Consider the following 26,571-nt stretch of genomic DNA (forward strand, 5'->3'; position numbering starts at 1 on the left):
TTTATAAATAAATTTTAACTAAATAACTTGACAGACTTGGGTTATAATTTGAATATTTGTTAAAAAGAGCCCGACATTCAAACTGAATCAACATAAATTGTGAAATTCAAACATCAAGTCGAATAAATCTCGAGCTAAAAATTTTGAACGAGCTTATGAAATTGTAGCTCAAACTCAAATTTCTAAAGATAAATAGTATATCACTCAACTCAATTCATTTTTTTGAAACGTGATACTCTTATGATGGAAAAATTTCTAGAGAATTACTATTATTTAAGAAAACAAAATATTTTAATGTCGAACTAAATCTGCAAATGTATTATAGCATATTATGAAACTTGAACTGATGCGATGTTTTCACTCAAAAATTATGTCAAGTAAAAGATAGTTCATTCATTCAGCTCTGAACTGAATTTTTATTACATCATCATTATTTTCTATTATCAATTGTCAAATCTTGGAATTAAAATATTATCCAGATACCAAATCTGGCCCTAGTACCTTCGAAAATTGCCCCTTCCGAACAAGTTAGACTAGATTAGCTGAAAACATATATACAACAAATTCAAAAATACCCCTGTTTGCATGAGTAGCTCGGCGTTACCGGACCGAACCAGAGCAATGGGTTTCTCTAGTTTGGTCCCTAGTTCCCACTGCCCATTACACGAAGCATAACTACATACAAACAAGAAAGTATTAATCACGCATGCTTCAAGTTTCTTGTATAAGCACGGGACTTCCAGATCGCAGAAAAAATTAGCAAGGCGGAAAAAAAGTCATTGAATTCCCAACTGATACTTTGGCAATAAAAGCATGTACCGGGGCAGTTGGATTCTCCAAATACCTGTATATGGGCCTTTTCTTATCATGTGCATAGTATGTTGTAAGAGTTCTTTGGAGCTTAGGTTCAAATTATACATTCGCCACGCCACCGCTTCACGTTTCCTGTTCCTCTGTGTAATTCTCGAGAATAACAGACTTCAGCGCATCATCGTGCAGTGTATAAGATAAATAGAACTCCAGGAGTGAGAGACTTTAACCGTCGTCAGTGGCGTGAACTCGGTTGCACTAACGGTCATTGCAGCACATGCACTTGAGTAGCCGGCCCCAGAAACCAACAGCAGCTTTCTGTTCTGTTGAATTTACCGGATCCTTGAATTTCGCCTTCTCGCTTAGTTCTTCAAATGAGTTCACAAGATTCTGAAGCCTGGCAACATACTCGATCAACAAAGAAGTAAATGTTGCAAGCGACAATGCACTAGCACTTTCGTACGTCCTTATTTCACGCTCATTGAAAGCGGTATCACCAATGAGGGAGAGCCGAGAAGGCCACATTGTCTGCTGTCTTAACATATCTTCACCAGAACCCCACTGTGACACAGAGATGTTGACAGACACATTTGGATTCTGCGGATCATAGTGTGATGATGGTAAAGGTGCTTTTAGATTGGTCATAGATTCACTAAGTGAATTTATCACGAGTGGTTGCTTGTTTTCATTATCTTTGAGATCTTGAAGTAGTTCAGGATCGGGAAATTTCTTAGGGCGGTTCTTGATTTCCCAACTCTCTGCATTAACCAAATGATAAGATTTTTGGTCAATCATCAGCTGCAAATCCTCCGCGGCATCATGAACCTCCTGAAGCAGGTCTCCCGGATTTAATTTTTCCATCTTTTCTACTTTTTCACCAAGCAATCGTAACACTTTAGCTCCTTCAGTCCCAACTCTTTGAATCTCTTTCTTAAAAACCTGCCTCAACTCAAGTGATGCCTGCAAAAGAGAACATAACTGGTTATGATGTGTAACAAGAAATGGACTCTACTCTCTTTGGAGTTCCAAGTTTCATAGATCAGGGCAGGTCATGATACATTAATCTTTTTAATGATGAATCGTATATGATGCCCTCTAGCGGATTATATAATTACTTCTGATGGCAACCAAACAAATGCATAAAGCACATTTCTTTGTTACAAACAGGAATATACAGTTAGGTACCAAGGCAATCACTTGGTTAGAGATGATATTGAGCAATAAGAACTCTCATTCACTAGCTTCAGCATGATAAAGTTGTCAATAAATTCCGTTCAAGAACCGCAAATCATCGTAAGACGCACGAAATCATCCTTGATATGAATGTGAGCAGAAAAGAGATTCAGTCCACCCATACACAAACTCAGCTGCATGGTTCTCTCATTCTCTATCAGAAATAATATGCCATTTACCATACTTGATTTCGTTGAGGGTAAGGCGTGGCCGCGTGGGGTTTAGGAATCAATCCCATTTTATTGCTTTCCGTGTTTATTCAAAATATCCAAGTCCATTTGGGGAATGTTTTTTAAATTTCACGATTAACTAGCTGGATTCAAAACCAATCAGGTCCTGCTAAAGCTTCAGCTCCTCAAATCTCAAGGTAAAGAATCTCAAGCTCAAGCACAAGTTGCAAGCTGGCTCAAAGATGAGCTTGGGCTCAAGTTGAGAACATGTCCGTAAGTTCATGTCACAAGTTCAACTGACGAGTCCTTGACTTATTGACTTGTTCATAAATTTTAAATGCAAGACCAACAATTAAATTTTTCATGCAATAGCTTAAGTTGATTTCAAGCTTGAACTCCGGAGCTTCAACTCAGCTAAACTGAGTTCATGTCAAATCGGCCCGACAAACTGATGACCCAGCTCAACTTGACAAATACCCTTGGTGCGCAAACTAGCGCAGAGCACATTCACATGCAAAGGATGCTGCCAGATATTTTGATTCTTATTACTTGAAGTAACTTTCCTTTTAGTTTAGTGTAACTTTACGAGTTCAGGTAAAGGACTTGCATCTGCAGAATATAAGATCCTGTTTTATATAAGCACAGGTAGAGTCTGGGCAAGTCCCATGCATATGTATGGCAAATGGATCAAAGGCAACATCTATCCTTTTAGCATGCCATGAATGCGAATGCTAATGCTGCAGTGGCATAGAACGAAAAATTTCACAAAAACCTGTATTTCTGCGAGTATGCACCCATGCATTGCCATAACCATGAATGCACAATGCCTTAGAGCACCGCTAACTTTAACATATTCATTCCAAGGATAATTGAGCATTTTGTAACGACCATGAGGTGGTTCCCATACAGCAAAAGCTAGCTGCACAAAGAAAGTTTTAATGAAACTAAAATTTACATTTCTTTGCCAGGTATTCTTTGCTATGTGTAAAGCATTAGACAATATTGAATACCAGGGACTCCTCTTGGCTTGTGGACTCAACTGCAGCTCTATATCCTTTGTACAGGGGATCATCAGAAGCCTGGTAGAGAAGAATCTTTGAAGGAATTCTAGTGTATTCAACACACTGCAAGTACATGCTGATACATCCTGAACAAGGACTCGAGTAATCGATTTAGAATACATTTTGGTCGACATAATAAACAGCAAGTTAACAATAGAAAAGGAAACAGATATATTTACCTTCCAAAGAACTAGCGACCCCCTTAAAATTTTTTGTGACCAATTTATGCAAATCCTCGCCAGCCCAAATGGGGTAAATACAAACATTTATGATCAAACAAACACCAGCACCAACAGCAATAAACAGCAACCTAGAGACAGCTGTTCGAACAAAATGTGAAGATCCCGATACCAGCACAATGCAAAATGTCAGCAAGAACACCCGGAATCCATATTCATACTGCTTCATGGCAGGGTGCAACTTCAAATAACTAGCCAAGGAGCCTAATAGTCAGAAAAATGGGGGAAAACCCAATCAATTGTGATTCAGGCGCTTCAAGAAAATCAAATCATAAAAATCGAATTGGATTAACAATGTTAAATGCAACGCGAGAAAAATATACCAGCAATGAAAATGCTGACAACCACCACTACTTCTTGGAATTGTCCAGCCATCTTAGATAATTCTGCAATGCCCAGCGATAGTGCTCCAGCAGAAAATGTCCCTAATGCGCGGTTGAACCCTTTGTTCAGTGTCGCCCCTTCACATGCATGATACACCCATCATCAAGTGGTTATATTTGGTTGCAAAGCAGATATGAACGTTGAATAATTTTTTTTATTTTTTGGGTTGGGGTGCGGTGGGGGGAGTTATATATGTCGGCTTAAGTCGGCTAAAGCAACGAAAACATACAAGGGAGGGGGACAGGGACAGGGACTAGGCAAAGATAATCGAGAATTACACCAGCCACCTAAAATGTATGAACTGAGCTAAGAAGGTAATAAACATTACAAAAACAGCTATACAAGCTTATGAGAAGTAAGTAAATTAGGAAGCCAATTTTATTCATCCCGCAGAGCTCTCTAACGTGTGTGAAACTTATATTCGGTCAGAGTTGAACCCAAATGTTCTCAAAAACTGCAGTGGCTAATGGATGAGCAAAGGCATTACCATTCCCATGTTATTTATATGACGCATGGCCTTCCTTCTTCATAAACCAAATAGTGGGATGTTTACATAACATTTAATGGGATCAAACCTTTAAATCCATATGCCTCGAAATTAAGTAAGAAACTTCACCATAAACAAAGTTAGACTTATTTCATTCAACTTTTATTTCTCTACATCAATTTTTCGGCTCCCATCGGTAGATTTTGTTTCCATTCACAGCCAAATTTCTGTGCCCTCTGATTGAGAACTCTACCCGCCTTCTCCCTCTTTATTGCCACAGGTCCCATTGCTGCTTGGCCAACACAGGAAAGAGAATGAACATAGAAAATGCAGCACACAGAGTTTGATCTGATGATTGCGTTCACGGCTAAATTCTTACGGGCTAAAAACATATAATATAATTTAAGGAAACGTAGAGCTGGTCGACGCTAATCTCAGCTCCCATGTAGTATCCGCCACAACTTTCATTAATCCAGTTATGATGATAATCAGGCAATCAGCAAACAGTGAAAGGCTAAATTGCCAAAAGACACTCCTCTACAGTGATTCAAAATCATTTAAAGTAAATAGACAAACTTACCGATGCTAAATTCAAACACGACAACAACAGTGAGGATAGCCCAGATGGAGTATTGGCTGATATATCTTAATGGGTCTTTGAAAAAAATAAGAATCGAAACCAGAGATAAAGCAGAACCCATCTTAGCTGCAAACACCACCTTCCTAGGATCAGAACGGCCCATTTCATATGCCCTAATCGTAATCCCCTTGGCATCTTTCCACCATCTGGAAAACCTTTCCAACGTGATCCGATAAAGCCGACGTAAACAACCCTCATGACGATCGTAATAGGCATCTAAACCCTCGTCAGAACAATACTTCCTGGAAAGCAATCTCTCTTTGCCTCTGTCCACAAAACTCTGCCTAAAAGATCCGAGATTTGCGGCCATTAATGTTAGTTTCGGAACCCAGAGCTCACAGCAACAACAAAAGTAGCAGAGTTCCAATATTCCTGGACATGGGATCAGAGTGGAAAAATTTGAATATAGTTTAGTAGTATAAAAATGGTGGGTAATCCTTTGCTAACAAATCCCTGTGAATGGGTAGTTGAAATGAAATGACGATTAGGCACGCGGAAGGGGCGCCACGTGAGAGGCCAGTAACATGTTAGCTGCCTCTTCCCTCCTCAATTATTATTATCATTATTATATATTATAAGATTTCAAATTTTTTTATTATTTTGGTATTATATACATATCCAATATATTTATTTATTTTATTATCTCACAATTTAAGGTCAACTATTTTTAAACTTTTATTACTTTTTCACCGATCACTCATTTTATTTTCACCTACTTTATTGTTCTCTTGCTCTCTAATCGAACGTTATAACTATCAATCAGTCAATGTAATCAATTTACAAAATTAAATTATATATAAAGATTTATAATTTTTTTTATCAATATTTTACTTATATTAAAAAAAATTGTATGAAACTTCAAAATTTTCACCACACATTCAGAAATGTGGTATTAAAAAAAGGAGTGGAGAAGCTACAAAACCAACTATAACTATCAATCAGTCAATGTAATCAATTTACAAAATTAAATTATATATGTACATTTAAGATTGGAAAAAAAAATGTCTCTTTCAAAATACAAAACCAACTATAAACTACATTACTGTACATATTTTTTGAAGATTGCTATGCTATGCTATGCTATACTTTCTTGCCTCTACTTTTTCCTGATGTCTAGCGATCATTGAGTACATTAGGACCACCGGTGAATGTGGAAAGCAAGCAATGTCTATAGCATCGTGTTGTAGATAAAGTGCAACACCATATTATATGTTTCCAACGGGTCCAAGAATTTGACTTGATAATAGCTGACAAATGTAAGAAAAAAGATGTCATTCAAGGGTAAATATACATGCAAGGCGGACGCTTACCTTCATGCCTGTATGGAACAGTCAGAGAGCGTCAGCCGTTTTAGTTTGGTAAGGACTTCTGGTGCTCTTCCTCTGGTGATTAACTCCATTAGAATGCGGCCAAAGCTGCACATGTTGCCTAAGCCTTTAGCGGCTACTATACCTAAATGCAAGCAACAGTTCTTAGACTAAGTGTGTAACTGAATTTCAAAATACATGACATTAATTTTAATGATGTTCACAAATATTAAAGCCTTTATTAACATAAAAATCTCACCTGCATATTCTGGAGCAAGATAGATGAACATTCCGGTAAATCTAGCAGCAACTGCAGCTTTCCCACATGTGCAAGCCAAAAAGAGCCAGCCTGAAATTTGCAATCCTCCCCTCGTATCATCACCAATGAAATTTGCAATCCTCCCCTCTGTTGTGCTAAATAGCACCGGTACCCAACACTGCTAGCAACATCCAATGCAATAGCTAGCGTTTCTGTCCATTCCAGGGGATTCGATCCTTCTTCTTTCCATCATAGACAGGATGTCTCTCGTATCCATCTTAGCAATATCGCAAATGTTTGACCAGGTGCCTATTTCTAACTTCTGTGAGAACAGAAATCTCAGATTTGAACACGTCTAAATAGCAATCTTAGTCCCGTCATGCAAACTCCACTTTATAAAGAGCTCCAAATCCACCCTGTTGAATACAATGTGTTCACTGAAGTTGTTGTCACATCTCTCAGCAGTTGGCCAGAAATCACCAAGTTACTGGCCTCAACAATTTGAAGGTCACATGGCCCGTTGCTTCCTTGGTTGTGATTCTCGCTAGTCCTATTATTAATGCTTGAACTGGTAATAATATCTTGACAGCGTCTTCCTACCTTGAGAGGCACCTTGAGAGGCAAGGATGATAACCATAGCGCGATGAAACTACACTATGTTGGAATGCTCAACTTTAGTTCAATCAAAATGGACTTCATAACATTCAGTTCTTCCATGCTCTATGCGTTAAAAGAGGAGCAAATACGTGCCACTGTGAAGTTGGTGGTACAATATTTCCAAAAATGAACTGCAAAGTTTTGTGTTGTTCTGCCTCTCTTGCGGCCGAAGCATATCCAACACATTTTACAGATCATTCGGATGGAAACTATTCCCTCCTCACCAATATCCTTTGCATGAGCAGGATCCATTCTTGAAATGGTGGAAACGGCTTGGGTCCCTCAAAATGATTTCATGTTCAATGATCCTAGAAATGTAACTAAAAGCTGTGTGACAATCACCGCAGACACGCAAGTTCTTGGTAATCCTAATAGGCACGCCGGGACCTGTCGTAAGAATGCCATAAGCAAGGGCCAATTTCTCGCTATGTTCAAGTAAAAGATCTCTTTTCTCCTCGTCATCTACATCATGGAGAGCAAAACTTGTCTCGGGAACATAACCCAAGATTTTGATGCGATATATCAGATCATCAAGTAGATCATAAATCTCTTTAGTCATTGGATGGGATTTGTCCCCAACAAGAAAGATTGTTGTCCCTTTCTTCCCTTGTACCCAACTGCAGCCAGGTCTCTTCTTGATCCCAACATGTTTCATCAACAATCGGATTCTGGCAACATCTTTCCACTGCCTAGCACAGGCATATATGTTGGAGAGCAGTGTGTACAAGCCATCATTCTCGAAGTTTAACTCTAACAACTTATTAACTGCAAGCTCTGCAAGCTCCACATTCCCATGAACCCTGCAACCACTAAGCAGTGCCACCCAAACTATTGGACTGGGTTCCATCGGCATCTCCTCTATGAGCTTCAAAGCTTCATGCAAGCGTCCAGCACGACCCAAAAGATCAACGGCACAAGCATAGTGTTCCACTTCTGGAACCACCTGAAATTCCTCCTCCATCTTATTGAAGTAATTAATTCCCTTCTCCACCATTCCAGAGTGACTACAAGCATATAGCACAACCACAAAAGTGACCCCATCAACATGGAGACCAGCTTTCCTCATCCCACTGAAAACTTGGAGAGCCTCTTCTCCACGACCATGCATTCCGTATCCAGTCATTATAGATGTCCAAGAGACTACATTCTTATCAATAATTCCATCGAAAACAACTCGAGCGGCATCAACATTTCCAGATTTGGCATACATGTCAATAAGGCAATTTGACACAAATAGCATACCCTCTTTGTAACAATTCCTCAGTATATAAGCATGGACTTCTTGGCCAAGTTTAAGGGCACCCAGACGTGCACAAGCCACCAACGCACAGGATATAGTGAATGTGTTTGGCATAATGCCACATTTGTCCTTCAGCATTTCAGAAAAAAGTTGCAAGGCATCATTGGCGTCTCCATGTTGTGCACAACCACCAATCATTACAGTCCAAGTAACCACATTTCTACTTTCACAATCAATCGAACTGAATAATTTGTGTGCTGCTCTGAAGTTCTTGCACTTCGCATGCAAATCTATGATGCTATTGATCACCATCATGTCCCCATGATTCTGACCATCCAATTTTAAAATGTTTTTCAAAACATAACATTGTATTTCCTTTCCCTGCACCAATGCACCGACTGCAGCACAACCAGATAAAATTGACACCAATGTAACTTCATTTGGTTGCGATCCAGAAAATATCATCTCCCTAAACACGTCAAGGGCCTCATAGCCAAGTCCTCTCTGTGCATAGCCTGAAATCACAGCACTCCATGTCACCACATTCAACTCAATCTTTTTCACCCTCATTCTCTCAAACAATTCCAATGCGTGATCAAATCTCCCAATCTGAGAATAGCCACTAACTAGTGCATTCCAAGACACCAAGTCCTTCACCTCCATCCTATCAAATACATTCTTTGCCTGGTCCATTAATCCACACTTTGCATACATATCAACAATTGCGTTCCCCACATACACATCCTCAAACAAACCTCTCCTAATCGAATATCCATGAATTTCTGTTCCACTCCTCCATGCTTTAACAGAAACGCAGGCTGGGAGCACAGTTACCAAACTAACGGCATCTGCATTAAAATCACCATCCTTAACCATAGCTTCCAACATCAGCAAAGCACTTGTACACTCCCCAATCTGAACATAAACACCCATAATCGAATTCCAGGAGATCACATCACACACCCCTCTCTCAAGCATTTCGTCAAACAGTAGCTGCGCCTCATCACTTGCCCCACAACGCCCAAACATAGCTACGGCAGCATTGCCTACAAAAACATTGGAGCAAACATGGCCAGTAACAAACGCAAGCGCGTGGACAGCCGACCCAGCAGCGAGCAAAGAAAGTTCCCCACATGCCTTAAAAACGTAAGGAAAAGTGTATCCATCAGGAACCCAATCAAGAACCCGCATTTCACCAAACATGCCGAGTGCATTCCTGTGATCACCAAAAGAAACTTTTCTTTTGATGAGGTTGTTCCAAAAGAAGACTTCGGGACGGGAAGGTGAGATATAACGTAGGACATTGAGAACATCTGAATGGGCATTGTGGGATAGGTAATTGGAGAGTATTCGGAAGGTGACATCCGGATTTGAGCGGAGAGGGAGACCCCGAACTAGGTGCTGCTGGTGAATTAGCTTCGCTTCAGTTATAGAATCGCGCCGTTGTTGTATAGCTGAACAGAATCTGAGGCTGTAGATGAGACAGCGGAGCGCGGCGGCGTAACGTTTGGGCTTCGGCGGGAATGATGAGGGAAATAGCATTTGACAAATTGCCAAAGCTGACTCTGTGGTGGCAACGCAGCAATGGGCTTTTTATACGTGACAAACTCAAGACTGTTGGGTCTGTCAGAAAAGGGTGCTTTAAGTGGAAAATTTTAAATTTAACCAAAAATGTAGCTTTTGATACGAAATTTTGCTTGTCTAAGTTTTTTAAATAAAATTTTTATTTTATATATTTTTTTTGAGATATATTGTATACTTTCTCAGGTAAGGACAGCGAGTCAAATATTTCCAATTCACCTTGAAACATCTCGATTTACAAAAGTCATTTCGTTCGCATGTGCATGCCTATTTATTTTTTTATTATGTAGTTTTTATCTATCCACAATCAATATTAATTCATCTATCAGAAAATATTCTTATACGAACATGCAAAATAGACTGTTAGACATAACCAAGAAACAAATTAATGATAACTTACTTCATATATATAGAGAGAGAGAGAAACACCGTCTTATTCTGAAATAACAATAATAAGATTCCAACTTAGAAGGGAATTAATCTTATCGTCGCAATCCAGAAAAAGAAAAAGTGTACGAGTCTAAATAAAATGTACATTCATTCAACCATATAAATAAATCTACAATATGTATTCCTATCTCCTGCAGGCTGCAGATAGATCCCACCATCCTCTTTTCTTTCCATGTCCACACAACATAAATGTGTTCCGACTTCAAATCTGAACACTTCAGCGTGATATTCAGTCGGCCTAAGGATTTTTCTTGCCGGAAGTTAATAAGTTGGGGGATTCAATGAACTAGGATGTTGGATTTTGTCGTTATTATAGCTCTTCTAAAATGTACACGCAGCTAAGACTAACCGTGAGAGACCGATGAAGCTGTTGCTACTGATGGCGCCCGAGTAACTCCTCGTGTAGCCTACTAAATACCAGGCTAACAGGTATACAAGCAACAGCTGTGGGTACAGATTCGGTTTTTATCAGCCCATCCACAAGGTAGTCACTGCTGCAGCTGCCGCTTCGCATATCGTTACGACGATTTTTCGGCTCTGAGGCGATAGAAGACAATGTTCTTATCTTCTGACTAGTAGATGGGCTAATTTTCCTTGGGGAATTTTTGGAGAATATCCTGTCAGCAGAATAGTTGGTAAAGATTGGAATGGACATATTTGCTTTCTGGCCTTGGGTGGAGCCAAATGGAAGCTTTTTATCTTGAAAGACCGGTCGAGCTTGATGCTTACTATCATTTTCAATCGATGAGTACAAATGTGGGCGTGGAACACGGGAATTTGCAGTCCTACGACCAGTCCTCCATGAGGGGGGAAGCCTGCTAGGACTCTCCAATGATTCGGGGAAAATATTATCAGCCGTAGCAAGAAGGTTTTCTGATGAACCACTCTCAAGCGCTTCGATTTGGATGGGATGACCAATTATAGCATGTCCATTTAGCATACTCAGCATTGAAATCATAGGAACATCCCTTCGGTAGTTGCTGGCCTGAACTTCTAAATCCACATCTACCAACATGATCCTACCACCAAAATGATGCCTATCAGCAAACATAGTTTCTGCGTACTCACGACTATCCTCCCAAAATCCTCTTTTTGCTGAGTAATTATTCCACGTCAACACATCTGAATCTATGATATTGTGATTAGAACGACTTAGACCTGTTGATCTATATTTTGCCGCATGGGTCCTAAAACTTTTCTGGCTTGAATCAGCCTTGGTACCACCGCTGGTCCAATTGGAACTTCTTCCATTCGTATATTGTCTGAATACCTCTGAATCAGTTCTGTCGAGTGACCGTTTTCCAAGACCGCGGTTATTTCTTTTCCTTTTCAACTGCCATTTGGATACACCTGATTTAGTTGGTGCAAATTCATTTGGGTTGGATAAGTCATCTGGAAATGTCAATTCATCAGGATCATCACTGTTAATGCTTCCATGCCCTTCATTGGCTTCAATTCTTGGATATTTAGGTCGCAATTCTATAGAGGCAGAACCATCTGTATAAAAAGGTAAAAAATGAGCCTATGAAACCACACTATTTTTGACAGTCATAGGGATATGTAAATCAATCGTCCGTGGATGATAGGAACAGCAACCACCAAGAATCAACTAATAGATCAACTAAAACAATTGTTCTTAAAGCACAGGCCGACCGGCCGAGTCAATTATCATCTTGCAAGTAGATCATCCTTCACATGGTGTGGATTTCATTAAAAAAACAGATAAGTTGGCAAAGAAAATAATAAATTGCCAAAAACAGAAAATGAACTGCCAGGCTCTAGAAGCTGGTCATAGGTTTTTCAAAAAACGATGAGAGCACACAGAACATAGGAAAATGTGCTAGTTTCATGAAAGGATTCATCGTGCTAACCAGAAAGTGCAGTCAAATCATCATCTGAATCTGATTCCATAGAATCTGTATCAGAGCAATCTGTTTCTGTATCCTCTGTAGACCCAGAAATATGCTCTTCACCTAAATCCGAATAGGGCAAGTCTTTTTCTTCAAGCTTGGAAACTGGCATTTCTGAGAGCGAGGACTGCAATCGGCTGTCATTCAAATAATCTCCAGAATCATTCGATAGGTAAGCACATCTGCTCCTCTTAGCACGAAATGAAACTCTGGACAGTTCCTCTCCTGACAGATAGAAACAGAATCGTCTTCAGGGTGGGTGAGACCCAAAAAACAGGTAATTTAGCAGACAAGAGAGTGGCTTCTATCATGTCTCTAGGTTAGAAAATTCTCAGCCAACCCCTCAAACGAATTTTCTCCTTCTGTCCTTTAAGCTTTTGGTGCTGGACATAGTTTATCATTCTAATTCAAGGGTCAAATGAAAAGCCAAAAAAACAAGGAAAACGAGAAGTTGGAAAAAAATGAAGCTATTGAAGAAGAAAGCTCACTAATTGGTGCAGTCCGGAGACCAAAGTCCTGTAATCCTCGCGTCCGAGGCAGCGCATTGGCACTATCATCATCTCCGCTCAATTGACTTTCCTCTCTAGCAATCACTTCATAAAGACATACCTCTGCATTCTTCTCAACAGGAGACAAACCAAGCCTTTCAGATATTTGATCTGATCTGGATTCAATTTTATTTCTGCCTCCATTTCCCAAATACTCTGAAGATGTTGCAGCATCTGGTGACGATTTGCTCCTATGATTAGAAGAATTTTCCAATTTCCCATATTTAGTCTCCAATAATTGCCTCTCTAGTTCAAGAGCGTGTAGTATTGCATCTTCCCGACGAGCATATTTCTCTCTTTTCTTAGGAGGCATACCCTGAGAGGCTTCAGCCCTTTCTATACAGTCATCAAACTCACCACATCGGAATGCCTTTACGCGTTTTGACTTCTCCAAATTGTACCAGTCCCTGGTTGTACACAGCAAAAATATTCATAACAAAGTAAATAGAGAAAGGCAATAGCAAATGACATTCATTTTGAGATCAAACTGCACAATTAGCTGCTGGATTTAAAAGTTTCACAGAAAGCATTTACTCTTTTGAATTGTGATCTATAATAAATTTCTAACAAACTAATCAAATGCCACGTAAATCAATGCATGTGAAACAACTTGTACTAAGGAGAAACATTTGCTTCCATATCACATTCGACAAACAATACATATATTCAGTTCCCCGTAAAGATTTGATAGAGATACTCCAGGGGACCACGAACTTCATTGCTGACTAAAACATTTGGACTCGTGACACTTTAGTCCGCCCTTTTATCACATTTTGAGCCAAATAGTTGTTCATGTGGCTCATGAATGACTCGGACAGCATAGGTCATAAACCAATAGCTGATGATTTTTAACCATTTGAAGGTTGGAGAGAGTAATTGCATTACTTTTTATAGAATTGTATCACATCAGCGAGAATTTATACACTATTCTCAGTTGAAAATAATGAATTAAAAAAACACCATGGAGAGACACCATTATAAACCAATTTGAACTTTCCACAACCAGATGTAAGACAGTGGCATCACAACCACCACTCCATCCGAATGTGATCCGCTTATCACACCTTAACACATCAACGCAGCTGGGACTCTAGAATTCAAGAAGAAACCTAGAAGCTCTCACATAAACAGCAATTTGTCCCACAGGCTTAAAATTCATTCACATGTAGCACTCTGCATTATGCAGTGCCTCTAATACCATTTTGTCAACCCCCGAGCCCCCAAGTCCCATCACACTTACCTACAAAATGGGCTCTGCAAGCAACTATTTCGCATCCATTCTTCCCTACAAAAATATTTGACTCGAGGAAGTCCATTGTCACACATTTTAAACCAACTCAAATAACCTCTACAACCCAATGCAGGAAAGAAGCATTGCTACTTTGCATGACAATCAAGAGTCAAAATAAGAAAAATAAAAGGGAAACAATAATTATCAACTTTAATAGCAGAGAATGAAACAAAACATGAAATTTCAGCCCAATTCTGCTCACACCCATAATAAGATTTAAAATATTTAATCAAAACAAAAATGAAAATGAATTACATTAACACCTACCAATGGGCAATGAGCTCGGACAAGACGGGTAATGATTAAACAGAAAAAATATTGAAGAGACGTCAGTCAAAAAAATTAGCGAAATTAAAGTCATGCTGTAAAGCTAGGTTGCAGCTTAGTAACATTGATGACAAATCCTTCTACCTTTGATGAGTATATATTTGAGTTCAATGCAGCTAAAAAAGTAAATCATTCACAAAAAATGTTACCCCATAGGTATCACGAAAAGTAAAGAGGCAGCAATCAACACAGAACCATTACCAAACACATCCACCAAAATGACATACATAGCAGCACACCACCACAAATATTCACAGAACTCTTCACTGGAATGAAATTTTTAAGATCATGCGTAAACTCACACGCTAGCATCTTCCCTCCCAAGAAGCTTCACAGGAGTTCCAGATCGCGGAGATGTTATATGAGACAAAGATAGCTCTTCCTGACCAAGTATTTTTCCAGGCCACCAAGACCCATTGCGCCTCCGAACCCACACTATACTCCCCACACAGCCATCGGCCATTTCCCCAGATTCTGAACTACCCATCTCTCTACTTTTCCTCTATATATATGCTATAAGTATTGAGGTTAAAAGAAAGAAGGCACATAAACAAGCGTATAAACCCAAAAAAAAAAAAAAAAGATCTCTCCCTCTCACCCTCTACCCGCCATATCGATTTACGCAGCTCACTCTCTCATCTTTCTATTTTACCAACAAAAATTAGGACTGAGTCCTCGAGACAGATTATTTCACCTTATTACCACTTCCAACGAAATAATTAAAAGGAATCACGGATAGTACCAAAGAGAAACACGCTTTGCTTTTTTGATCGACAGAACAAAAGTACTGTACCGATTCCAATCGGTAAGCCACCCACAATGAACATAGGGAAACAGCAATTCTCATACGGATTAAGAAGAGACGGCGTTTCAACGAGCCGAATGTTGTAATTGAGAAAAAAAGGGGGTAGGGTTAGGGTTTCCTTCAAAATATTGGGGAACTTCACAATTAGGGCATTCAAATGAAATCACGGAGACTGATTGGCGGTTTGATTCAGGAAAACAGTGGATTTGTTATGTGCGAACTTTGGGATTCAAGCCTTGAACGAAGTAGGTGAGTCTGGTGCGTGACCTACGTGGGTTGACTCATAACAGGGCAACACAGAGAATTAGAGAAACCCATAAAAATGTCCAAATTCTAAAATAACCCCTTCTAAATATGAAATTGTGCTGAGACCCAAACATGATTATTTTTTAAAAAAACAATAGATCGATCACATCCATAATAATCTATACTATTTTATTAAAGTTGAGATATGTATAATAACCGTTTTTTCTCACCTAATGTGAGGACACCAAGTTTTTTGTCAATTTTATCCTTTGAACCCCACCTTCCCCAAAAAGTGGAATTCAGTCACTGAACCATCAACATTTCTTAAAAAAAAAAAAAATTGAACAACCAACACGTTTATTCATATTTTCACACGCAACGCGTGTGCCTATCCCGCTAATATTTTTTAATAGATTTGGTTGAATAAGATGTTTTTCGAAATATTCATCGATGAAACGATATCATTAAAAAAAATGTATTTTAAATATATATATATATATATATATATATATATATATAATGTTCAGTTTTATATTAAAATTCAAACCAAATCATATTTTATTGGTTTTACAAAATTTCAAACGAACCCATTGGATGAGGCTTGGTTTCACACTTTCATAAGAAAGTCAAGTGTTCATGTAAACACCTTATATGTGCATTTTGAATTTTTGATAAGCCCTTCGTCTCTTTTACTATGATCTCAATTCTACAGAATGGAGAAAAACACCATATATTGTCGTCAAATATAACATTGATGCTGCATTATTTTTTTTCTCGAAAATAGGTGCATGTGCTTTGGAATGGTGTTGAGAGATCACGAAGGATAGTGTCTTAGTTGTCAATCTAAGATAGTTGAAAACTTGAAGGCTCGTACGATATGAAAGAAGGAGAAACCATGGGACTACGTGAAGCATTCTCGTGGATTTGTGAAATGAATCTTCATCGAGCGATATTTGAGATGGAAGTCCAGTTAGTTGTGATGGTCCTTGACTCTTTGAAAGAAGATGATGAATTTGTAAGTCGATTAGAAAATGGAGTTATTCATGTTTTGGCAAAAGAATCCAGTTCTTACGCAAATCCTTCCCATTGGTCGAGTCCGTCAAATCATGTTGGTGATCTTGTAGCTTGAAGCTTGCATTTCATAATAAAATTTCTTCTTTTGACTTTAAAAAATAATAATACATTTACACTATTTTTTTTTTTTTAAAAAAAAAAAAAAAAAAAAAGGAGTGACTCGGCCTGACAGAGAGAATGTGTTTTTTTTTTTTTTTTTGAAAAAGAGAGAATGTGTTTTGATTAATTTAAAATATAACCATTTTAAAGCACTACGTTGAATAATTGAAGTCATAAACAATTGTGCAGCACCCCATTTACAGCAGCGGAGTCATGCACAATCTGCAATGGAACCAATAAACGGATGCTGGCTTCAGCATCATTCTGCCCATCCCTCGTGTATGATCTTCAATCTCCATATCTGTTTAGGATCTAGATCACAGCTGGCGAATAATTTTCACTGCGAAGTTATTTACATTCTGCATCAACTAGATCACCACTTGCAAAGAATTTTTCACTGGAAATTATTTACATTCTAACTTCAACTACATCACCATCTCTTAACTCTGTACTAGGCAACACCAAGTGCCCGTTTACTGAAACCAGCTTACCTTCGAACCCTATTCTCCTAGCAGCATCAGCAGCTGTGCTGCCAGTACTCAATCTCATTATATCACCATGGGGCCAACATACAATTGCTACTTCACCAAGAGATACTGATTTCCTAAACTTAAACTGCTGTAACCCAGCTTCTGAGCGCAGTTGTTCCTCCCACTGAAGCATTGTCCTCAAGAGTTGTACCTGTTATTTAATGAAACTTGACACGTGGATTCATAATTTTGAACCAAATAAACATAAGAATCACCTCATTTTAAAATCTGTCAATTGCCAGGTGATTGGTGTGGAACAGTCATGATGGATGCATCAATTTTAGTTTGATGAAATTGGAGAGAATAGTTCATTCTTCATGAACTTCATATAGTCTGATGCCAAGGAAGATATACCTTGTTGTTGATGCCAGTGTCCAACAATGATGAATTAGAGGTGAAGCTCAGCCTCTCCTCAATAATTGAGTTTGAAACAGTAGAATCAATGGGTTTCCCTTCAAAAACATCTGAAACGACACCCCAATATTCAGCTTCTTCCCACTCTGTCAATTCAATGACTTGGATAAAGGTTGGCAACAGCCGCTGAAATTGATCTTTCTGCAGATTCGTATGGTAACTTAGAGTGTGCTGCTGTCGAGCAATTAACATAAAACAGGATATATTTCCAAGGCAAGAAAAAGAAAACATAAATTATATCAGCACACAGAAAAGAAGAAACAGGATATGCATTCCTTAGAATACCTTGTGGTATATCCCATCTCTGCTGAGAGTGTATTTTTCCAAGCAGGTGCACCAATCCCCATGTCCAGGTTCAAACCACCATTCATCAGACACCTTAAAATTACAACCAAAACAAAAAAAAAACAAAACAGGTAACCCTTTTAAATTTTGTTGCTTAACAAATTCAGATAACTCACACTTGAGTAGTCATACACAACATTTATACGTTTACGACTCTACTGAAAACATTTTCCCTCAGGTTCCAGGAAAGAATACAAGTTTAAAACAATGCAAAAACGCCACATAATATTACACATGAAATATCTTTGAAAATGTTAGATTCTTACAAGTGATTAAATAATTTCATTACGAGCTTTTACCCTGTTCCACAGCATTCTTTTACTATATTAGACAGCCTATGATAGATAAATATAGCACCTTTTTGTACAAATTTGCGTAAGCCTCCCATCTTTTTATTTGGTAAGATGATCTCCGTTCTGCTACAGCTTCTGAAGCTGCTAGTCCAAAGCTTACAGCAACAAGCAAATCTCTTCCGTGGTTATCAACTCTGGACAGATAAATGTTTCATGCACAATTAAGAGAAGTTAAATGCATGGGTCAAAGCTGACAAAAGTAGCAAGATACCTAAGAACAACAGCAGCAAGTAACTGGCCTGCTTCCACTCTCAGAACCGGATGCCCTACTTTAAGTGCGCCATATTTTAGGAGAGAAATATCCTCAAGAGAACCTTGATCTTCCATTTCCTTCGAGAAAGTTGTCGAGGCATCTAATTTGGGCTCAGTTACGCTACTCTCGGAGGGCAATAAAGTCTCAGTCTCCTTATAAAGCCAATGTGCAGCAAGACCATGTTCAGCATATTCATGCATCCTCTAAAATTAAAGAATCGTCATCAGGCATTAGCAAAATTGAATTGTTGCCACTGAGAGTCCTGTAAAAAATTTGAAGAGTCATATACCTGTGTTCGTATTTGAACTTCCAAAGGAGAGCTGTCTGGACCTTGTACTGCAGTGTGCAGTGACTAAGAACGGGGAACCACATAAGGAGAGATATAAGAATTACAGCACAAATTCTTGCAAAATATTAGCACAAAACTAAATGCAAAAGCTATAATGGAATTTTGACCTGGTAGCCACTTGGTTTTGGGTTGACAACGTAGTCATCAAATTCACCATCAATAGGGGTCCAAAACCTGAATGCAGGAACAACATTTTATTTTATAACTCTTTTCACCACAAAACCGACTTGTTTGGATGAGATTTGATTGTTGGCATATACTTGTGGATAATGTTAAGGAGATTGTAACAACACTGAACTGCCTGTCCATGTAAAGTCCCGTTCTTGTCCCCAACAATGACCCTCAAAGCACGGGCATCATATACTTTGTCGATGCCCACATCTTTTCTCTTCATCTATGGAGTGGTGAAATCAAAATGAACACTGGTTAAAAGCTCGTGTCACAACCAAATCAATAAAATGAAGAACACTTAAAGTATCAATATTTACAGCAAGAACAGTTTTAACTGATCGCGACATTGTCACAGAAAAAGCTCTCAAAAGTATAGCATATCAAATACATGAGCAATCAAAACTAAAGCAGGGCTTTCCTGAAACAAAAAAAAAAAAAGAAAGAAAAGAAAAGAAAGCAAGCTAAAAATGTACAAAGAGTTGAGTCTTGACAGAAACGACCAAGCTGTCATCATTAAGTCAATTCCTATGCATGCTCTGTGCAACTTATCCTCATTTTTTAGATGCTTGATGCTTCTGCCACATTCAATTTTCAACTCAACGCACTCAAATATTACATTTTAATAAAAGATTGATTGATTCCACCAAAACAGTATCACGTGTTAAACTCTGAAGAGCTTAAAAAAACCCAAACCAGTATTAAGTTTTATAATCAGTATATCAAATATATTATAGGTAGTACCCAAATTCATACCTTGCTGTAGATGCTATACAAGCTTTTAAGGCGTCCGGATAAAGTTACTTCCATTCCTGGAACATATCTGCAAACATTATGTGAAACAAAGTTAACAAGTGGGTTTCAATCATGCTCTTTAAAAATCAGCAATATCACTCTGTTTATATCATTATGTATAAATGGTTAGCCTACGATGTTGAGATAAATAATTCCCGCTCCAGTGCTTCCTCACAGAGAACCAGAGATGCCAAGGCAGACCCAGCATCCCTTACAACCTTGGGTTTTTTAGGTGTATCCTTGTAGGTTGCTTGAATTTTCAAAAAATGCACACGTTTCTTCCTGTCCAGCATGAGATCAAATGGTAGAACAGCTTGCAAAAGAACCTGCAGATTCAGAACAAGAAAGGAAGAAGATCTATATAAAGCAATTGAAGTAATGTATGAAGACAAAAATTGAGACTATCTCGAGTATACAGGGACAAAAATTACACCAACATCTACACAGAAGAATAGGTGGATACCTTGCAATTGTTAGAAAAAAGCCAAACAGTGCAGTACATATATTACTGATAATCACCTCTAAACATGCACATAAAAGGTTTAACGTTCAGATATCTGAATTTTCAACATATTTATGCATATTCATCAAGTGATAGAAATAAGTGCATGCTGCTCTAGGTTCACGTCAAGACACATTCGAAACTGTTACCTTCATGCTTGTATTTTCCTCTTCCCAGTCTCCAGGTTCTCCACATTCAGGGAATTGTATTACAGTGTTGGACTTTGCAGATATTTTTCTTTGATTTACAGCCTTGCTGCAACTCCACATTGAAGCCAAGTCAGCCCGTAGTTGGCGAAATATTTTGGGCTGCACGTTTAGGCAAGTATCAATGGGTGATGTTTCCAAATATCGATGTCATGTTTTTCAATTTTCATAAAAAGCACATTTAAAGAAATAATTGGCAGTAAACCTCAAGGACAGCGAAGCACAGGTCTTCGAGTTCAGCTTTTAGGGCCCACAAGCCTAATCTGGAAGCAAGTGAGCACCAAATAGCTAATGTCTCCTGTGCAACAGCTTGAGCTTTGGTTGGAGGAAGAGCGTATCTGTGAAAACCCATAACCAACACCAAGTGACAAATATCTTATTTCAAGAAAACAGTTGAAAGGCTAATGTGAGTCCTTCCGACGAAACAGAGAATGTGGAACTAAAGAGCGAAAAAAGGCTGGCCAAACGTAAGTGGTAATAACACATGAATTTGTTGTCTACATGCCTATAGACATAATCTCTGACAGATATATGTAAAGAAAACAGAGTAAGCTTCATATAAGTACATTGTTCTCATGTTATGAAGCCGATCAGCAAGCTTTATGAGAACTACTCGTGGATCATCAACCATTCCAAGCAGCATCACTCGTAAATTATTTGCCTAAAAGACAGATTACTAGGCAATTAGGCATGAATATTCAATTTCAACAAAGTTATATCACAAACAACCATATAACACTAACTCCATCAATTTCATCCTATTTAAATGACTGCGACATTATACTTTTTCCTCAGTGCTCGCTGAGAAATTATGCTGCTCAATAATGTTATGATTAAAATATCAATCAACGCAATTGGATATGAATATAATTGTGGACAAGAGTATAATTGTACTGCACGGATATTACGGCATTTATATATGTACTTTGAACCCTCAAACACCTTATTCACGCATGAAAGTTCAATCGAGTGTGATCGAGAAAGCAATAAACCAACAATCCATACTTTTTAAGTATGTGGCCATGAAAAATGTTAGAACATACAAAAAAAGAAGTATAGTAGTCTTCCTCGTCATGACATGTCGGATTCCTGGTTATATCGAACATCATTGGCCTCTTTGATTTGATCTAGTTTAAAACAAGAACTCACTCAGCCGTTGATTCTGAAACTCAATTTCTATAAACAAAGGGCACGGGGGCACTGATTCAGCAACATCTTGGGGAAAAAATAAGGTCTTCGGCATGCCATTATGATTGAAACTTCTAAAGAATGTCTCTTTAGCTAATTGTTTGCAAGATAGCAACAGTGTGCACCTCTTCATGGCTAAAGGTGGTCTGACTCTCATTCATCCTGCGGTGCCTACGCAACAACTGCGGAAAAAATGGGTGCAGGATCAATGAAAACGCTGACAAATTTTAAAAGGGAGAGTAGATGTAAAGTGCGATAGAATGATATCATGGAGTGCACATAGCAATAGAGTCAAAATACCATGGTTAAGTCCTGACAAGTCACACATTGGAACTAACAACAAAACTGTGGGACAACCTCATAGTCCTCCCACAAGAGATTGAATTGTTACTTTATAGATACCTTGGCATTTCAAATGTGAACACCAAGGAGTTAAGAGTTCAAAATTATATTGATACGTTAAATGTACCTGATTGATATAACTTAGTCTGGAAACTCCACCCACCAGTTTCGCAACGTCGGCATCGAACACCCGCTTTATGCTGTCCAAATTTTCAAAAGTGTCATCGGCCACGTCGTGTAGGATTCCAGCAACAACTGTATCAATTGCCTTCAGAAAAACATTTCGCCACTTCAAAATACGAACAGGTAGCTTCAATAATGAACGATAGAGGCACTCAAATAAACACCAGACAGGCAACTCTATGTTATCAAATACGCAATTTACAGCCAATGAAGCAAATGTCTTTGACGATGCTTTGACAGCAAAAGGACATGACACGTGTCGGTTTCTTGTTTATGGCATGGTTAAATTAGAGAAATTTCAGAACTTAATTTCAGGAAGCAGCATTTAAATTTCAGGAGGTAGCATTTAAGTACTCTGTTGCCATCCGATGGAATTAAACCGGCTAAAATTTTTCCTGTGTGAATACAGTGGGATAAGTAGGGGTCCCCTGTCTTCCTCATCTGGCCATGATGAGCTTTCCTTGCAAATGCTATTGCCTTCTGCACCTGCCTTCACATAATCAGGGTTTAGCAGGAATATAGCAGGAGAGCATTTTGGCTTCAAATGAACAGATGCAACTAAAGATGAAGCACCTTTTCGTCTTTGAATATAGGATAATCAGTGACATCTACACCATCCAATACAAGAGATCCTGCACCAGATATACTGTGATTGTCACTCAAATAAATTAGAAAAACTGCAAAATTCTTATCAATCCTTTTCAAATACATTTTAGTGTTCCGAGGTGCTGACTTAGGAAATTTCTTTTATGTTGCTCCTGCTATGTAATGATCCAAAGTACCACAGGAATCCAAAGAAGCATCTATGGAGCAAGAAGATTACAGGGGGGCGAAGACACGAAAATTTTATTTGAGAGATTTTTAAAGGCAGGAAAAAAAAAAGGAACTGGGAGGAAAATTTCATCCTTTTTCACCTACAACGTCTCACTTCCCTCCTTTTCTTTTTTCTTCTTCTCTTTTCTCTTCCCTTCTTTTCCACTCCAACTTCCAAACTAAGCCTTGTACTAGGATCGACTTATGAACTCCATTTTATATTTCACTCTTCCATTGTGCTTAACCGCTTATTTACTCAGCTTTTCTTCGTAAAATAGGTGCTACTCTAAGAAAGCTTCGAATTTGTCATTTGATCAAACAAAGATGCTTCAGAACATAAATACGAGGCCATGAAATTAACTACCCATGAAATACAAAAAGAAAAAGAGAGAAATAATTTATTTATTTTTTCAATAAAAAAAAAACACGAGGAGATTCGACTTGCCGGGTTGCTCATTCACTTTAGGCCACAAGAAATCAACTTTGGTGGAGAGGCAGGCCCCCGAAGCAATTGCAACGGCAGTGACCGCCACTTGCGTGATAGCTGACGTCACAGCTCCATGCGCGGTACCGGAACCCGCGGCGGCAATAAGGTTACCGGAAGTTAGCACGGAGCTCAAAGACGATGGGACGGAGAAAGTGGTAACAATCTGATCCACGACACACCTGAATTTAGCAGAATCACGGAGATTCTTAGCGAAGGAAAATGGATTAGCTCGGAAAATTGTAGAAGTTTTGGGATTAATTAACATCGTTGAGGTGTGGCATGAAGACATCAGAGTCCTCTGCTGGTGGTTGTGGCATCAAATTATCACACTACCCTCCCTCGCCATTCATTCAACGAATCCTCCTATATATATATATATATCATTTCATATAATAATAATATGATATTATATATTATATTATATATATATATATATATAATTCAATAATTGTAAGTATGTGATATGATCATGTGATATAACACAAAAAATAATTAATTAAATTAAATGGGGGGAAACGACAAAGAAATAAAGGGCCCGATATTTTTGCAAGATTAACATCGACATCTAATGTACTAATTTAGTAATTTTAATTTTAAGCTAAATAAAAATGGCCACTGAATTGAGAGTTGAAACTGTGCTTAACGAAAAGCGTAAAATCCGAAAGTAAAAAATTTTTTTGACGAAAACGACTGTTTGAAGTTTGAACATAAATGTTCAAAACTTTTTTAAAAGTTAATTATTTTATTGTTTTAATCAATCAAGAAATTTATTCGTCATACTGTTTGAACAATTTAAAAAATGTGAAATTTTTTGTATTTTTTGTTTTGTGACGTTGAATTGTGATGCTGATGATTGTTAAACGAATGCTCCGAAAATCTTGAAGTAGTATTGAAATATAATGATAATTTTGTTATTGATGAGCAAAATTCATTCGTGGAGTTGACGATCTTGAAATGGATTTTATTGATTAATGCGAAAAAGAGCAAATGATGTATTTCATTTTTTTAAAAAAAAAAAGAAAAGAAAAACACGCATGCACAAATTCAAACATCTAAAAATATAACTTTTGGTAGCCAAGAAGGGTAAATACATGAACCAATCCACTCAATGGATTAAGAAACTCGAAGAATCAAATTTTGCCAAAGCATTTGTTGCAGTATTAGCCTGTCTTCGAACATGATGAACTCCAACAAATCTATTGTCCAATAATAGGCATTTAATTTGATCAACCACAACCCCATAATGTCCAATAAAATCTTAAGTATATGTCACTGCTTGGACGGCAGCTATCGAGTCTAAATACACGTCGACATTAGATATATTGAGCATCTTGCTGAAATTTATGTCATACAAACAAGCCCTGAGTTCACCCCCAAAAACAGACCTTGGGCATCGAATTTCTGGGTTGTAGCTCCAACAATTTCACCACAATGGCCTCTTGTGATCGCCCCAATCGATAAGCTCACTTTAGCCTCATCAAACCCGCATCAACATCCAAACGAAAAACCCCCGACGAGGTTTCATCCACGTCAACTGAGATTCCACATGATGGATTTGTGAAGAAGATGCAATCGCAAAAACAAATGATATTTTCATTGGTTGATCAAAAGGGACAGTGTTTTCCAAACACTTGTGTTGTTTGTAGAATTTTGTATCGCAAAAACATATGATATGTTTAATTAGTTGACAAAATGGATAGTGTTATCCAAACACTTATGTTGTTTGTAGAATTTTGTTAACCATTACCTTTGTGTCCACATTTCAAACAAGAGGTTTTCCCAAGTTGAAGATCATCAAGATTCGTTTCCGATTGATTATGTCACGAAAATATTGAATGTGTTAGCTATGATATCAAACAAAAAAAAACCTTGATCATTCAAAGTCAGTTATTTTTTTTTTCAACTAAAACAGTGATGAACATTGTATAAATAATTATTTGAAATATTTTAACCTTCACATCTACGCTTATTTTTGACTTATTTACTAATAAATAAAATGCAAGATACACTGCTAACACCGAAGACAATATATGTCATGTTATTCTTTTATACAACACATGCACGGATCTAACATTTATTAAAAGATACCGTTTGACAAATGAATATGTAACTTCAATAATATTTATGACATAAAAAATTATAGATGTTATAGATATTTGTTGTAGATGATCACTGAAATTAGGTTTATCATGTTATCTACTATTCAAATCTGTAAATACACTATATAAATAGAGGTCTCCAATAGTGAATAAAGCACTCTTATTCATTCTCTCAACTCCATATTCTTTATAATTTTAACACGTTATCAGCTCGAGTGCTCTTTGAGGTAAAACTCACAAATATTTTTTTTTATATGAATGCTATCGATGAAGCACAATATTTAAATTGATATTGATGCTCTCGAAATTGCAAAAAATTTTGTTTTTTTTAAAGTTAATATTTCTTGTTAATGCTCTTGAAGTAGCATAATATTCAGATTTGATATTGATACTCTCGAAGTAGTACAAGTTAAAAGTTATGTGGATGTTCTTGAAGAATACATTCATAACCTTTTATTAATGCTCCGGAAGTAGCATTACTCCAATTTTATATTGATGTCCCTGAAGTGACGAATATTTAATCTTCAAGATCTATGATTTAAGATTTTATATCTTTATGATGTTTTTGAAGAATATCAATTTAAAAAGATATATGAAATTTAAGATGTGATTGAATTGATCTTTGTGACTTGTTTTATCTTTTTAAATTGATATTGATTTATTTGCCATTGTTTTAATTTTAAGTCATACTTGAGACGTTAATATTGTTTTTTTCTAATTTTATGT

The 26,571-nt window shown here is 37.7% G+C and overlaps 4 protein-coding genes across 7 annotated transcripts; all 4 read right to left on the reverse strand.

Moving 5' to 3' along the window:
- Positions 1-388: 388 nt before the first annotated feature.
- On the reverse strand, positions 389-6,453 carry LOC140872317 (aluminum-activated malate transporter 4-like). 2 transcript variants are annotated; one of them, XR_012147782.1, is made up of 8 exons: positions 6,335-6,453; positions 4,965-5,396; positions 3,837-3,974; positions 3,454-3,717; positions 3,224-3,360; positions 2,986-3,132; positions 845-1,770; positions 389-675 (listed from the first exon to the last, which is right to left on the reverse strand). XR_012147782.1 is itself a non-coding variant. In XM_073275137.1 (7 exons), the coding sequence occupies exons 2-7, from the start codon at positions 5,332-5,334 to the stop codon at positions 1,069-1,071; spliced, it is 1,758 nt and encodes a 585-aa protein (XP_073131238.1). In that variant the 5' UTR covers positions 5,335-5,396; positions 6,335-6,453; the 3' UTR covers positions 389-1,068. The 2 variants fall into 2 exon arrangements, 1 of the variants encoding a protein (XP_073131238.1); XM_073275137.1 differs by having other exon boundaries at positions 389-1,770.
- A 1,011-nt stretch (positions 6,454-7,464) lies between these two features.
- LOC140872316 (pentatricopeptide repeat-containing protein At5g16860) lies at positions 7,465-10,094 on the reverse strand. The gene has a single exon (XM_073275136.1). The coding sequence runs from the start codon at positions 10,027-10,029 to the stop codon at positions 7,468-7,470; it is 2,562 nt and encodes an 853-aa protein (XP_073131237.1). The 5' UTR covers positions 10,030-10,094; the 3' UTR covers positions 7,465-7,467.
- Positions 10,095-10,453: 359 nt separating this feature from the next.
- On the reverse strand, positions 10,454-15,680 carry LOC140871325 (uncharacterized). Of its 2 annotated transcripts, none has more exons than XM_073273787.1 (4): positions 15,337-15,680; positions 12,917-13,383; positions 12,390-12,653; positions 10,454-12,015 (listed from the first exon to the last, which is right to left on the reverse strand). In XM_073273787.1, the coding sequence occupies exons 2-4, from the start codon at positions 13,287-13,289 to the stop codon at positions 10,892-10,894; spliced, it is 1,761 nt and encodes a 586-aa protein (XP_073129888.1). In that variant the 5' UTR covers positions 13,290-13,383; positions 15,337-15,680; the 3' UTR covers positions 10,454-10,891. The 2 variants fall into 2 exon arrangements, with proteins under 2 accessions (XP_073129888.1, XP_073129887.1); XM_073273786.1 differs by having other exon boundaries at positions 14,897-15,680.
- A 1,178-nt stretch (positions 15,681-16,858) lies between these two features.
- Positions 16,859-24,084, reverse strand: LOC140871479 (uncharacterized). Of its 2 annotated transcripts, none has more exons than XM_073274012.1 (18): positions 23,705-24,084; positions 23,020-23,078; positions 22,801-22,932; positions 22,391-22,531; positions 22,047-22,103; positions 21,300-21,394; positions 20,939-21,071; positions 20,677-20,835; positions 20,161-20,351; positions 19,987-20,053; positions 19,323-19,456; positions 19,170-19,236; positions 19,003-19,065; positions 18,672-18,916; positions 18,465-18,594; positions 18,048-18,140; positions 17,703-17,903; positions 16,859-17,499 (listed from the first exon to the last, which is right to left on the reverse strand). In XM_073274012.1, the coding sequence occupies exons 1-18, from the start codon at positions 24,033-24,035 to the stop codon at positions 17,227-17,229; spliced, it is 2,571 nt and encodes an 856-aa protein (XP_073130113.1). In that variant the 5' UTR covers positions 24,036-24,084; the 3' UTR covers positions 16,859-17,226. The 2 variants fall into 2 exon arrangements, with proteins under 2 accessions (XP_073130113.1, XP_073130114.1); XM_073274013.1 differs by having other exon boundaries at positions 22,801-22,936; positions 23,705-23,843.
- Positions 24,085-26,571: the final 2,487 nt, after the last annotated feature.

This window comes from Henckelia pumila, unplaced genomic scaffold (genome assembly GCF_033568475.1).
Source record: "Henckelia pumila isolate YLH828 unplaced genomic scaffold, ASM3356847v2 CTG_461:::fragment_3, whole genome shotgun sequence".
Taxonomy (NCBI): domain Eukaryota; kingdom Viridiplantae; phylum Streptophyta; class Magnoliopsida; order Lamiales; family Gesneriaceae; genus Henckelia; species Henckelia pumila.